Source organism: Branchiostoma lanceolatum, chromosome 8 (assembly GCF_035083965.1).
Source record: "Branchiostoma lanceolatum isolate klBraLanc5 chromosome 8, klBraLanc5.hap2, whole genome shotgun sequence".
In the NCBI taxonomy this organism is placed as follows: domain Eukaryota; kingdom Metazoa; phylum Chordata; class Leptocardii; order Amphioxiformes; family Branchiostomatidae; genus Branchiostoma; species Branchiostoma lanceolatum.
This window is the reverse complement of record NC_089729.1, coordinates 13,181,621-13,194,427: the sequence shown is the minus strand read 5'-3', so window position 1 is coordinate 13,194,427 and position 12,807 is coordinate 13,181,621. Positions and strand designations below refer to the sequence as shown.

The 12,807-nt window shown below is 39.6% G+C and overlaps 1 protein-coding gene across 1 annotated transcript; it reads left to right on the top strand.

The window, feature by feature from the left end:
- The first annotated feature begins 92 nt into the window (after positions 1-92).
- LOC136440428 (BTB/POZ domain-containing protein KCTD5-like) lies at positions 93-12,138 on the top strand. Its single transcript, XM_066436471.1, has 6 exons — positions 93-350; positions 2,187-2,295; positions 2,975-3,066; positions 5,935-6,030; positions 7,345-7,476; positions 8,292-12,138. The coding sequence occupies exons 1-6, from the start codon at positions 129-131 to the stop codon at positions 8,319-8,321; spliced, it is 681 nt and encodes a 226-aa protein (XP_066292568.1). The 5' UTR covers positions 93-128; the 3' UTR covers positions 8,322-12,138.
- Positions 12,139-12,807: the final 669 nt, after the last annotated feature.

Here is a 12,807-nt window from a genome sequence, read left to right as displayed (position 1 = left end):
CATAATACATTCTCGCGTAGTGCGAGAAATCGCGAGACTCGTAACACTCGAGATATTTGCATAATCACGTTTAGGTGAAGTCTCGGGCAGCGCGAGAAATCACGAGAATTGCTAGTTTTTCTACCAACATGGCGGCTTCAGGAAGCTCTGAGAAGAAAGTGAACGGTTCTGACTCCCCAAAATCACAAAAGCCTCCGCTAAATCGAGAAGGTTCCTCCGAGAAAGGAAAATGGGTGAAGCTAAATGTTGGCGGAACGTACTTTTTGACGACTACAACGACGTTGTGTCGAGAGCCGGACTCGTTTTTGTTCCGATTGTGTCAAGAAGACCCCGACTTGCATTCTGACAAGGTAGGATGAAAATGTTCGAGATGGGCTCTATCCTCTGAACCCCCCTCCCCACGAAATATTTTATAGAAATAGAGAAGTTAGACTGGCGACAATAGCACAGTTTTCCCGGTTGGGAAACCAGGATTACGGTGTTCTCATCCCTGCACACTGTGCTCATGACCTAAATATCATCATGGAAAGAAAAGTGGGCCCCTTTTTTGGTAAGACCCATGCAAAGCCAAAGTTGTATCATAATGATTTCGAAATAAAATCATTTTTGGTCAGCAATGATTTAGGTGTAAATATCATGATCTAGCCAGTCAAATTTCTGTACTTCTTTTAGTTTATATCAAAACCTAGCCCTTTTCCTTTTATAGTTTCTTAGATTGGGGAGTCCCGGGTTATGAAAATGGAGTGAATATACTTGATTTCTATTTTCTTCTTATCGTGAACTTAAATTTTATGTCCACACTTCTGTAACTCATGCAACAAAAGACGTAACTGTCTTTGAATTGTCAGAAACCTTAGACCTGTCCATAGAAACACTTTTGATTGGTCCAAAACCTAATATTCATCATTTTTACTTGTATGTGTAATATCATGCGAGTAGGCCATGTTTACCAATCTTGTAAACAATGAAAAATTCATGAGTATCTATCTGCATCATGTACATCCGATACTACATCTAAATCATGTACTACCTACCTATTGCATATTTTACCTTTTACCTATTTTATGTACTACCTACATGTACCTAATACTTATTTTAAATTGATAAGTACAAGCTACCAAAGGAACTGAAAAGGGGCTGATCATGATTTGCGCATGGGGTACTAACTTTTCATCTGTTTATGTAATGTTTTGTTCTGAAAGGTAAAGGTTGTCCCATCACTTTTGAGGCCGTAGGGGCTGTGGGTTGTTATCCACTGTATCTAGGGTACGGTATTGGAAAGTGGAGCCCAACCCTCTCCTTCCACCACCTTTTACCTCCCCAACCGAAGTCAAATACCCATTTTCACACCTGGGTGGAGTGAGGAAAATCGTGTGAAACATCTTTTCTGCAGGACCAACATTAGTGGCATGTCAGAGGATCCGAACCCAGGACCTCTGGGTTCTGGACCAAACACCCTAACCGTTGTGCCAAAACAATGCCACATGTACTGTACGTGCATATATGGTTCAACTGGTAGCATAACATGCCATCGGCTGGTACTGTAGTATAAGCGGGTTCATCGTTCCAACTGTGCTTGTGTAGTGGGATACACTGTGTATAATGTGTCGAATGTGTAAGGTAGGCCCCAGAGACATAAACAAAACAAAACATGCCTGGATGTATACATATGGTATACAAGACAAGAACAGTTTCACCTTTGACTTCACGCACTTTGACTGCCTTTTACATTGAAAAACTCTGGTGTTCTTTGATTTGCCAAAGTTGCGAAGACTGTTCTGTATCATAACATGTAACCTTTTAAACAGGACTTAATCATGATATGAAGGACTGCAGCACATACCACAGGGCTCAAAGTACCACCTGCATATGCAAGTGAAATTTGAGTTGAACAGGTATTTCTTATGTCTACCTGCACCTGGCCTGGCTCATGATAAAACAGTTCACCGTACTAGAGTCAAATTCAGCTGGTAGCTGCCCAAAACTTCCAATTCTTCAGAAGCATTCTCATATACAGATATATGTATATAAGATTTAAGATTGCACTTGGAAGAATACCTTTACCCTTACGTTACATCAATGATGTACCTGTACACCCATGTCTTTCATTACATGATGTACTACTACTAGTATATCAGTTTGAGTCATCCTAGTCTGATCATGACTGACCCATATTTGACCTTCAGGACGAGCAGGGTGCGTACTTGATAGACCGAGACCCAACCTACTTTGGTCCTGTTCTGAACTACCTGAGACACGGCAAGCTCGTCATCAACAAAGACCTCGCAGAGGAGGGTAAGTTTTGGGGTTAGAGATAAGATGTAGGTGGCAGATTGGTTGGTTGGTTTATTAACGTGCCAACCAAATTATTTGCAGAGGAAGGATTTTTCTTTCTTTCTGGTATTTGTCCAATCGACGTTGTCTATGGAGAACACCAGTATAACCTATACTGTTGCACATGTCGACGTTTATTCCAGGGGGTACATATATGTCCTCCATCAGTCAATATTGACCGTGGTGAAACCCTTTGTCCTACACTACTACAGCATTGGCTATGGGGAAAGAGTCCTATCCCATGGGTAGTGTTCATGTATCTGAGGGGGAACGTTACACTTACTGTCTTTCTTCTCTCTATCTTTGGTCAAGTCCTGTTTCTTTTGCAAAGGAGAAGTAAACTACCTTCAAGTTCAAATAACCCAAGGCGTGCATACACAATTCACATAAACAAAGCCTTTACCCAGAAGCTAATTAATTAGTCTAAGGCACATGACGCATATTATGACAGCTAGCAACATAAGTAAGAGTTTGGCAAAAAAACTGAAAATGTTCTTGAAGACTAAGATAGATTACAACAGCATACATGTAGTGTTGGCTCAAGTTACTATCTGAAGAAAATACAAGAAACTTGTTTTTGTTTGAGTGTCCAAAACAGACATGGAGCCCCTTGTTGATTTGTCTGTGTGTTTATTTGCAGGAGTCCTGGAGGAGGCTGAGTTCTACAACATCCGCTCGCTCATCAAAGCATGTAAAGACAGAATCCGAGAGAGGGACGTCAGAAGGAGTCAGGTACTCTTACCGTTCATACACGACATCCACCGCGTATCGTGCATGTGTTGTCCAGCAGTTAGTGACTGTCACCCTGGCTCTAGACAAAGAAGTTGGGAGTTCCAAAATTCCGGCATGTCACTCACCCGGCATGTTCACTATTGCATAGTGTTCGTTGCAGTCCTTCGGACAGGATGTTGATTAAGCCAAAGTCCATTGTACTTTTCTAAAAGACGAAAGAATGGTCAAATGACACCACAGCTGAAGGGTGTGGCAATGTGTAACCTGGGCAAATGTATGTAACTGGGCCTTTAACCTTCATCCTACTAAGGTAGCCATTATATTCGACAGCAAATTTTGATTCTTTATGTGGCTAGGTAGCCGGGAGAAGGATAAAAATGATTCTTGTTTTATATACCGTCTACTGAGTTCCATATGTTCTTTCTCTTTGGAAGTGTCGGATTCTCCTTATCTGAAGGGAAATAACTTAGATATGTCACATATCAACATGTAGATTAGAGCCCTGGTAATGGACATTGGGCACCCCACACAGAAAGCCCTACGAAAGTTTGCAAAAATGGAAAGTTTTCAAACCACATGTCACAAAAAATTGTAGGAAGACACCACTAGTAACACATATTGTAAAGTAGGGCATTAATATACTGTAAATGCAGAAATGTTTGCGGTGTTTTTATGTTCGCGGTGGTTTTATGTTCGCGGTTTTCGCATTGACCATTTCACCGCAAACCTAAAACCACTGCGAACACACCATTTTCGCCTTAGCGCGAAATAAAAACCTCGCAAACTTAAATGCATGTACAGTATCATCTGTCAGTATGAATGCTAGACACTCAAGCAAACATTAAGAATACATATGTAGGACTTTAACTTTAATTCTCTTCTCCCAGGTAACATGTGCTGTTTTATTAGCACTGTACCGTATTTCTTCTAATAAAGGACGCACCCCAAATAAAGTGCGCACCCCCGATTTGGGCTTCACCGCAACCCCAATCACGCCAGCTGAGATACTTCACAGAAAAACCTTAATAAAGTGCGCACCCCCGATCTGCCGCCGTCGCTCGGCGCGTGTCTCCAAGATGTGACCACGCCCCGGTATTCGGCACGCTATGAAGTCCTGGTGTCTTTCTTAATCGTTCCATTTTCAAGGAATTTTCCGGAAAACATTACCATTATTTGGGGTCAACCCTCTACCCCGCTCAAATTTTGAGTAAAAAGTTATGAAGTTTAAACGTCACGCTGAGAACCTCGCGCCAGGATATCTGAAAAACTTCCTTGATATTGAAGGACCAGACGACGATCCGCTTGATGTCTACCGGGCTAGTCAAAGACAAACGTGTAAAACGCATTTTGAGATAAAATAAAAGTTCGTCTCTCGGCATTTATCCCGAAAAATTCAGCGTTGCATTGACAAATCATTTCATTTCGCCGATCCCCCGCCGCCATATTGTTTAAATTCTGCTGCCCCAAGATGCATTTCGCGTGTTACGTAATCCTCATCACATGATCGCTTTACGCGTCTCTGATTGGTTGTTGCTGCAGCTAAAGGCGGGAATTTTGCAGACGAAGTGCATCATGGGGCAGCAGAATCGCGGTTCAAGTTTTTTCTTTGTCTGAAATGTTACACATGAAAACGCAATAAAAACGCGGTTTTATCGACTACATAGCAACATTATGGTGAAGAAAATGCAAAACTAAAAGATGTTTTCGGGAAAGCATACATTTATTTGCGGATTGATGGTGGCTTTTGCGTAATTTTAGCGATCAATGAACCCGGAAGTGTGCCGAAAGCGGCGTGGGTTTTCGCGTTTTATCCGTCAAAACAAAAACAAAACTCCCGCTGAAGCGAACTCTGGAACATTTCAGATTCTAGCTATTACGTTTTTGATAAATAATATCTACAGATACGATGTGCCCATATTTGCAGCCGTGTGGGTGGTTAGGAAATTATTGACGTCGCAAGCGGCGTAGTACAAGCGGCGTGGGGTACGAAATTATGGCCGGCCCGACACACTGAAATAGTCGCGCGGTTGAAAACACCCAGCGTTATTTGGTGTCTCATAATTTGATATTTAATATCGCTAAATCAATTATTTTTATATCTAGAATACCTTTTCAAAAATATACGTATGATGTAGCATCGTTATCTTGTAAACATAAGAACATGAATAAGAACAGAACATGCATAAATTATCGTTGCGTGTCGGCGAAGTGACGGGGCTAGCCTGCTGGGGTAATAATCGGTGACTTTCTGACTTACGTCGCGACTTTTCTCGAGAGAAAACCTAAATAAAGTGCGCACCCCGACTTTGGCTTTGACCTGAAGCCTCATCTTGAAGGTTGAAATGTCAAAAAAGTGCGTCCTTTATTAGAAGAAATACGGTAGATCTTGAAGCTTACGTTGTGGTTTAATTTTGGCTGTTTTCACGGTGACCTATGCACTGTAAATTCAGGGCCCAGCAAATATATCTCCCTTGTTGTATGATTATAGTACAGAATAGTGCTGTACTACAAAATTGCTTCAAACGCAAATGTACAACACTGCAAATATCATCCTGTTTCCCCTCCTACCAGGAAATAAAACAACCAGGAGAGTAAATGAATTTAGGGTACTTTAAAATTAAAGAAAGCCGTATTAGCAAAGAGAAAATACAAGTATTTAGAAAGCTTGCTTATAGTGAGGTTTGGCATTGTGGTGATGATTGTGTTTTTTACTACAGTTTCAGTACAAACAAAACAAGCACTGAACAAGTACTGTCAATGAAAAATTTTGTAGCATGACGAAAATACCTGTATACTGTATAAGTGCAAAGTAATGCTTTTGAATGCTTTTCTACTCACAAACATTAAGTGTCGGACTCTGCCCTGTAGGCGCCGGTGAAGTACGTCTACCGAGTCTTGCAGTGCCATGAGGACGAACTCACGCAGATGGTCTCCACTATGTCCGACGGGTGGAAGTTCGAACAGGTACGTTTCGCGCTCCAACACGTTTCATGTATCAGGGTTATCAACCCAGAATCGGAGTATTCAAAAGATTTGTTTTTCCCTAGATCTATCGTAGAGTGGAACACGTTGCCACAAAGTACTGAGTAGAAGCTTTAAACAACGCTTACAGCTAGGTGTGCAAAGGCTAGGTGTGACAAGTCGTTTGGTGTAATATAACCAGCTGCTGCCGTGCCATGTGCCTGCGAAGCTGGACTGTGTTACACCAAATGGCGGTCATGCTGGCTGTATAGATACAGAATGATACAAATACAGCTGTTCAGGAGAGTCTCAAAAGCTCATAGTTTTTGGGATGGTTTCGTAAATCCCATGTGTACCCAAACTGATAACACTATTTTGTGTCTTGCCATTTTGAGAAATAAAATATCGTTATTCGAAGAAGTTAGGGTTTGGTATATTTTGGCATGTCTTGATTCACGATGCCATGTCTTACAGATTTTGAGATTATCAATTTGAATTATTATTATCCTGTTATGAAAAGTAGTCCCATCTGTGAATAGTTAGCATGGAATCCAAAGCCAAGGGATTTTGAAGAATTTGCGGAACTTCCTTTGGTTGGTGATTCCCTTAAAGCAGTAATGCTTGGATGCGTAGCAGCATTCTAGCATCTGCTATCAGTTATTTAAATCAACCTTGATGTATACAAATTTATAATACACACATTATTATAGGAGCAATGTAAACCATTATCATACAATTTGATTTCATACCTTGGCACAAAGACAAGTTGAGATCCTGAGATGTGCATTGTAACCCAAGCAATTTTTTTTCCTCCATAAATATTCAGTTACAAGTTGAAAATGTTATGCCAGTGACATTCTGTGAAACAATAGCAGGGTGTTTGGCTCAGAACCTATACTACATGTAGCTAGAGGTCCTGGGTTCGAATCCCCTGACATGTCCCGTTGACTTTGCTTCTAGCTTCAGTTAGGGATGTCCCTTGGATAGGACATCAAGGCCCATGTTTGAGGACGTAAACATAGCACGTAAAAAAACACAAAAAGAGTATAGGTCAATTGCCAGAGTTACATGTAGTGGATCAAATAAATCTGTTTGGATATGCAGCTTGTACTGTTCAGTACAGACCCGATGTGTTAGTTACTGTTACTCCTTGAGGCAGTTTACCGGGTATGCAATTCAAACATACAAACAAACAAGACTGCAACCAAAGCCCAGACTTGCTTTAAAATAGCAACTAGTAATGGTGCTCAAACTTATCTTATACTAGCTGTAGCTTGGAAAAACACAAAGTAATGTAACATTCCTCCTGTTTTCTAGTTGATCAACATTGGATCATCGTACAACTATGGCAACGAAGACCAGGCAGAGTTTTTGTGCGTGGTGTCACGTGAATACGACAACACATTGAACGGGGTGGTAGAGACACAGACAGACACCGAGAAAGTCAAGGTACGTTTTGTAATTTCACATAATTTATGTAAAGTTAACAACATAATCATTCATACCCCCAATTTTTTTATACTCCTTGTACTAAGTTGTAGATTTGTTGTTTTACTCAAGAATGAAATGTAATGCGGTGGAATTTGGACCATTTTTAGAAATTTGACATCGTTTTAAGTTGTTGGTTTTAAATAAAGAACAATATTATCATTGTTTGTTTGCAAAACTATGACTGTAAATTTTAACAAGACTAGTAAAGGTACAATGTATGAATAGATAATTCTAGAAATGGCATCTTTTGCAAAAGCATGAATAAAGGCCCTCTGAACCATGAAATTCAATAATCTTGTGTAATTGCAATATCAATGTGTTCTACCTTGCATGGGTAGTTTAAAGAAGAACAAAACCACTTTTCACACAACAAATTCAAGAAAAAGTTATGAGGGGTATGAATAAATGATTTTGTTCTTAACTGTATATAGCTGTATGGTGTATTATAACTGTTTCAATCACATTATCATAGGCACTAGCATACATTATGAAGAAGATATTGCTGTGATGTTGTACCAGTCACAAGTGCATTGTAGACGTTTGTTTTAGTTGAAGATTTATGAAACCATAACTTATAAGGATTTGTATATGTGTATCTCTGTTGTTGTTGAAGATTTATAAAGATGATAATTTCTAAGGTTTTGTATACATTTTGAGGATGATATAGAGATATGAATGTTGAGGTTTGTAGAAATGTACATGTATGAATGTTTTTGGCAACACCTCATGGAGGAGGCATTTTACTGATCTTTTTGTGTCTCCTCTACACTTAGGAGTTGCGAGAGAGGGGTTCCAGAATGTAGTCCCATGAAAAGAAGATTATGATCTGCCAAACACATTCAACAAAGCCTCAAGAGGAGTACCTCCCAGTTCAGCCCCACCCCTTGCTTCACATGTACACAGTTCTGTAAATCTTGTGAAAAAAAAATCAAGGGGAAACTATTTGCAGCAGAAAAGTGGTTTGGATGTGACGTCGGTTTAGATATTATGATGTGTGCGTGTGTACGACTGTCGTTTCTACACTATATAATCATTGAAATGCTCGTCATGATTTGTGTGTTTTTATGAGTTGTATGAAAACACTGCACTAGACTGGGTCACTTCTGATCTTTCACATTTTGTGAGAGTTTTTTCTTTTTAGAGGAGAAAGTGTTCACTTTCTTTAAAACCCGCGAAAATTTGTGAAGTACACCACAATTTCAAGCACTGTGATTACAATATGCCATAATGTCATGTATAATTTATATCATAACAACTTATCTACATTGTTTTAGGCACTAGCTATCCATAGTGTGTATGAGGAGTTGATATTATCAGAGAGGACCTTATCTATCCTAAATGACAGGCAGTGAGCTACAGTCCATACTTCTGTACAGTGAACTCGTATAAAAGAATGTTACTCATATGAAACAATGTTGCATTAATTGATAATTTGCCTTGCCGAGAACTCTGGTCTATCTCCTGAGGAAGTAGCATTTATTCGGTACCAAATGCGATGAATATTGTCCGAAGAGTTAGATATTTGGTGTGCCATCCATGGCCTTCAAGCCATCGTGTTTTGATGTTTCCTTGTAAAAAATGTTCAGCGGGGTACCTTGTGGACACCTAAGGAGAGAAGTTCTCTTTTAGCCAGTGTCAGTATGAAGTGTTTTTTCTTACCGTAGTCATGTATTTGTCGTCTCCTTGCGTAGTGAGATTTTTGTAAAAGTAACCATGGACTCTCCTAAGAAGAGTCAGTCTACCTTTGACCAGAGATTGGGCAACATATGTGGACAAATTTCTTCTGGTAATGCTGAAACTTGATGGCATCAAACTAGGTCCAAATTAAGGGACAATACATTGTATGTATTGTGTATGAAAGGTTGTGCGTATGCATGGAGAAATTGATGGGTATGTGTGTGGGTGTGTCTTTTGAATGAGTGTATTGTTTTTCCTGCACGTGTATCAAATGCAGTGATATGTGTGCGTCTACATGTGTGTGTGTGCATGTGTGAATGAAACCATTCATAAACCCTACAATGATTTGTTCGGAGAATTATCTGCAATTCCTGTTCCACGTATGCTCTACTACATTGTACTTGTTTGTTGTTTTTGTCATAATTTGTGAAATGTTGCAACAGCCATACCTAAGACATTATTTGTACAGTAGCAGCATAGACATAAACCATGTGCTAACGAACGTGGTTCTTTTTTGTTTTATGTTTGCTCTTCTTAAGCTTACACCAATGTTTTGAGGACAACTTTGTAATGATAAGCCACATCCATGCATAGAACAGCAGTCAGTTTGCTCAGTCTCAGCCTCTTCTAACCAGACCAAAGTTTCCCAAGCAGTTACCCTAATAAATTGGTGTTTAATCTGTCATACTTGGGTACATGTGTTATAGCCATGGCGAGCTGTCAGCCAATCAAATACTGCCCTAGTTGATACCCAGCTGCCTGGGCAAGGGGGAGCATCTGATTGGCTAAAGCTGCTAGAAGGACAGATTACACACCAGTTTACCAGGGTGGCTGCTTGCGTTATACAAGCCAGATAGGCAAGGTTGAATTTTTGTCACTCTTAAAAAAGACAGGTTTTGCCAACATTCAAAATTAAGTATCTGAAGGAGCTTGGTTTCTAAATTATTCACTGTGTGTTCAAAATCTAACTCCTTTGAGAACACTTTACCGTGGTGGATTGATGGTAAGATGTTTATGATATTTGCTTTGTATGCTGATAGCTATTGATATGAACTATTTTGTATTGTTATGTTGTTATGACCTTTTAACCAGTTCATTTTCAATGTGAGATTCATGATATGTAAGAAGTTTGAAACGTTTTTCACACTTTAGACATACTTGTGCGCTTGTGCAGTTTTGCACCGCTTGGATGTGAATGGATTACGATATCTCTCTTAGAATAGGAACAAATGAAAAAATGTATTTTGATGTGTTACTTGAGATCCATTTTGTAATTCATGTGCAATTCACACTCATGACTATGGATTCACAGGATATGGAAAAAAACTGTAATTGAAAAATGCGCCAATTTGAATGTTCCTTTCAGCTTGGACAAGTTATAGGTGTTAGCATTTTGTGCAACAGACTTTTGAACTTAATTTTTTTGGCGACACCTCTGGGGCAAGCCTGATGGGTTATTAAATCGTTTAAGTGTTATGTAGGAGTGGATGGGCTAAGGAAGACATTGTCTACAAATGTAACATCATCTCTCGTGATTCTCCATGTACCCTTAAGACCGCCACATTAAAAAACGTGATCTTAAAGAGATCTACTAATGCAGCATCAGAGGTACGCATGCGAACATCAGATATTTAGGTGTTCAAGACATTCTTGAGAAGCCATTGATAACACCATTGTTTTTTTTAATGTGACAATTTTAAAGGGTACCCAGACGAATTATGTGATAGTTGAGCTTAGAACTTCAGTATCAAAATGAAGAGTGCGGTACAAACAATGGACACAATTAGTCTGTAGCCCTTGTAAGAAAAGGCAAATATGCTGAGTGTTGTGTTCAAGTACCATTGGTCGGGCAAAGGGGGAAGCCTTGGACCTGTGGAGAATAGAGGTTCAGTATGCTTTATGTTCCTGTCTGTTGTCAATGCGCAGCGTTGTTGGGTATGAGTGTCATGTTACATACTATGTACGCATGGCAGCTCGCACCGTCAGGTTAGATGTCGTCAAGCCATATGACAACGACAAGCCATGTGTTTGGCAGTTCTATGTATGGTCGACATTCGGTAGTCAGCACTTCGACATGAGGAAAAGTCTGCGAAGTGCCAACACTGCCAAGTGCTTCTGACCTCGCTGAAGTAACAAAATATGTACCCAATCTTCCTTACCCCAATCACACCCATCTCTTTTTTGGCGACGCCTCAGAGGCAAGCCTCATATAGTATTGTTGGACTTGTGTAGAGGACACCTGTGTCACAATGCATGTACATGTAAGTTGAAGTACATATTTACATGTCAGTTCATGTATATTGGCGTACATGTACGACAGATACATGTATGGCAATACATGAGTAAGTGTGTAAGAGTACACATTATATATATATATATGTATATCAGATGACATGTATATGTCTACATGTATGTTGGATCACATGTATATCAGGGTATATGTCGTAACACTGCACCCAGATGCAACTGGCATTTCTTGTAATGACGAACTGTAAAATACAAGGTTATATTTTATGTGTAAAGAGGGTGATATGGATGTATACCCCGGTACGAAATTGTTTCGAGGGGTGGCCAACGTCCTGCCCCCGACGAAATGGTAACTTCTCCCCAGAAATTTTCACAATTAAGTGAACAACAGAAGCCATTCCATGTGAAAATGCCACTTGCACCAGGTTTTCGACTTGTACGTTGCTTACCATTTCCTTTTGGTTTGGCATCTACTGTGGAATAGGGGACCAAGAAGCAAAAAGACGAAAATCCTGCATGCACTTGTGAAGTACTCATAGATGTTTTCTACAAGCCAAACCCTGCATGACTTGAGTATTAGATGTTATTCACTTGAAGATGATTAAAAAAAAAAACAAGCAGAAGGATATTTTTAACAAGCACAAGCCAAGTATGTGACTTGATTTTTCAACAATAAAACAATTGATCACACTGTTAGTGCCTGCTTCTTTTTTGCCACTTAATTAAGTACCCATGTGAAAATGGAGGTAAAGTGTGTATTTTCTTTTTATCTGTGGTTCCAGTTTAGTTGGGAGGGGGGAGGTAAGTTTTGAGGGAAGGTACATAATGTGTGACATGGCTTTAGATAACACCACCCAGGATCTGTGAGCCCAGTCTGAAGGACAGTTTCAAGATATCTCCTAATTCTACTGCATGTACTCAACAGGCAAGGAGATGTCGCCTAGAAACTCTCATGCATAACATAAAAGTATGGACCAAAGCCAAACACAGAGCCAAACACACTGTTTTATCTTGCCTCATTGTTGACACAAAAATGGCTGTAAACGCATAGTCTATTTCAAATGATGTTCAAAATTACATGTCTAGTCTTTGTCATTATGCCAATGACTTGCATATTTGATGTCCACCTTAACTAACATACACGTTACAAGCATGTAATTTACCACAAAGGAATTATGGCACTTTTGCATTAGTTATGCGTATATACATATTAGTCCCCTGGGCCCTATTTGCATAATAAGTATCAGTAGATGTTCCAACTGCCAGATTTACTTCATATGTGTTAAAGTCCTATTGTGGAAAACGCTGCAAATATAGATTTTATTTATCAACTAAATGTTTAGCCTGAATTCAATCAAGCCTCTT